General features: G+C 50.9%; 1 protein-coding gene across 1 annotated transcript; it reads right to left on the reverse strand.

The window, feature by feature from the left end:
- Positions 1–232: 232 nt before the first annotated feature.
- Positions 233–1595, reverse strand: LOC112269429. Its single transcript, XM_024456155.1, has 2 exons — positions 862–1595; positions 233–746 (listed from the first exon to the last, which is right to left on the reverse strand). Exons 1-2 carry the CDS (start codon positions 1298–1300, stop codon positions 682–684), a joined length of 504 nt encoding a protein of 167 aa, XP_024311923.1. The 5' UTR covers positions 1301–1595; the 3' UTR covers positions 233–681.
- Between the last annotated feature and the right edge of the window lie 217 nt (positions 1596–1812).

Raw genomic sequence — 1812 nt, forward strand, 5'->3', positions numbered from 1 at the left:
GGAGATTGAGAATAGCAGGTTCAGGGGGATGATCTACTGTGTAAAATCAATACATAAACATCTACTAACATCACAGGAACATGGATCTAACACAGCAACGAGCACAAGCACAATTCTTAGATAGATTACAGCAAAACATGACAAGAACAGGAAGAATAGCACTAAACAGGAACAGAACTAATTATAAGCAATTTTAGAGACAGGGAGGATGATCTACACAGCAAACAAGTCAAAAATAAACACTAGAACAGATTACTAAACTGAAACAAGAGTTTTACACGCAGGTTTAAGAGTTTACAGCCAAGAACAGCAAGAACAAGCAGGGTTCAGACTTACAGGGCAGAGATTCGGTTACAGAGGGATGTAGCAGCAGATTCAACAGAGGAGTGGGATATGGGAGAGATTTGTGGCCTAGAACACTAAGAACTGAAGGGGAGATCTCACCTACCCCTCCGTGGACTGGCTTGGAGAGGAGAAATGGGGGTACCTATGTGCTCAAAAGCGGTAGTTGTTGTAAAAATAAAATAAAAAATGTGGATTTCTTGTTCCAAATGTGGTGGTTTCTCTTCTTCTCAGGCATGCGGCCCCATACGATGAACTCACCAGCGGCGAGCGGCAGATCGACGGCAATCGACACGGGCTCAAGAAGATTCAACTCGTCGGTGCGCTCCTCTTGGTGGGTCAGTGGCAAGGGACAGCAACCAACGGCATGGCGCTTGCCTCTAGCTCGTCAGAGAGCTCAAACTCTGAAATCGACAGAGGGGAAATCCTCAGTGGGTGTCTAGGGTGCTCTGGGAGAAGTTAATCAAGATAAGGAGGAGCAAGGCAGTCCCATGGATGGAGGAGTTCGCGGCGGCGCACCTTGCCGAAGGAAGATCCGAAGATGGCCACGAGAGCCTTCGAGGATTCTATGGAGCGGGATTGAGGAGGTGTGGAGTAGTGTGGAGAGCTCGGAGTATCTTAGGGAGGAAAGAATTGGGTGGAGGGGGTTTGATGCCGTGGGCTTCGAGTCATTGACGACGAGGCCAAGGCGGCTTACCCTGTCGGAGACAGGGAAGAAGAGGCCGAGGCGATGGGCGTGCACAGCATCATTGGGTGCCGGTGCAGTTGTGGCGACGCGGCGGGCCTGTGAGTGGCGACGGGTGTGGGAGTGGGCAACGTTCCAGCAAAGGCACCTCACGGAGGCCCCGATGGGCGTGCACGGCGTCTTTGGGGCCCGCAGTGCTGCTGCTTCGGCGGACGCGGGGGCCGCCGCCGGCCGACGATGGCTTCGGCGGCATGATGAAGCAAATCTCGCCATTGCAATTGCAAAGCACCGAAATCAGGCATCGTTTGTGCAGCTGTCTTGGCGCAGTGCCGGTGGAGGCAGAGAGATGCGCCTGGCCGGAGCAGGAGAAGAAGATGGCGGACAACAGCAAAGGAAAAGGGGGCAAAATATGGAGGGAGTTATGTGAGAAATGAGGTATAAAAAAATATCTTAGATGTGGGCCCGCCTTGTCAGATTTGTTGTCAAATGGCCTAATCTAGAAGATTTGGATTATGTGAAAAGGACTACGCCTTGAGTTGTAGTTTTCTGCTGCACACCTTTGAAATGGTAGCTAAGTGAAACCGTAGCCTCAAAAGTAATGGTTTTGTGAAAATTTCTCTTTTTCTCAGGCGTTTGGCTAAAGAACGCGTGAATATTCTAAGGCGCAATATGCTCCTAGCATGGATGATTTAGGCCAACTGAGACGACTTTTGTTAGAGCAACTCCAGCCGTCCCTCAATATGGCGTCCGGCTTGCCACTTTTTTCAGCCGTAGGGGGGCGCCGG

Source organism: Brachypodium distachyon, chromosome 5 (assembly GCF_000005505.3).
Source record: "Brachypodium distachyon strain Bd21 chromosome 5, Brachypodium_distachyon_v3.0, whole genome shotgun sequence".
Taxonomy (NCBI): domain Eukaryota; kingdom Viridiplantae; phylum Streptophyta; class Magnoliopsida; order Poales; family Poaceae; genus Brachypodium; species Brachypodium distachyon.

Bases quoted from the DNA above. Each gene is read 5' to 3' on its own strand.
- LOC112269429 (XM_024456155.1), bottom strand. From the start codon at position 1,300: ATGGCGAGATTTGCTTCATCATGCCGCCGAAGCCATCGTCGGCCGGCG. The intron at 747-861 runs GTGCGCCGCCGC...TGTCGATTTCAG, and splicing joins TCGGATCTTCCTTCGGCAAG to AGTTTGAGCTCTCTGACGAG.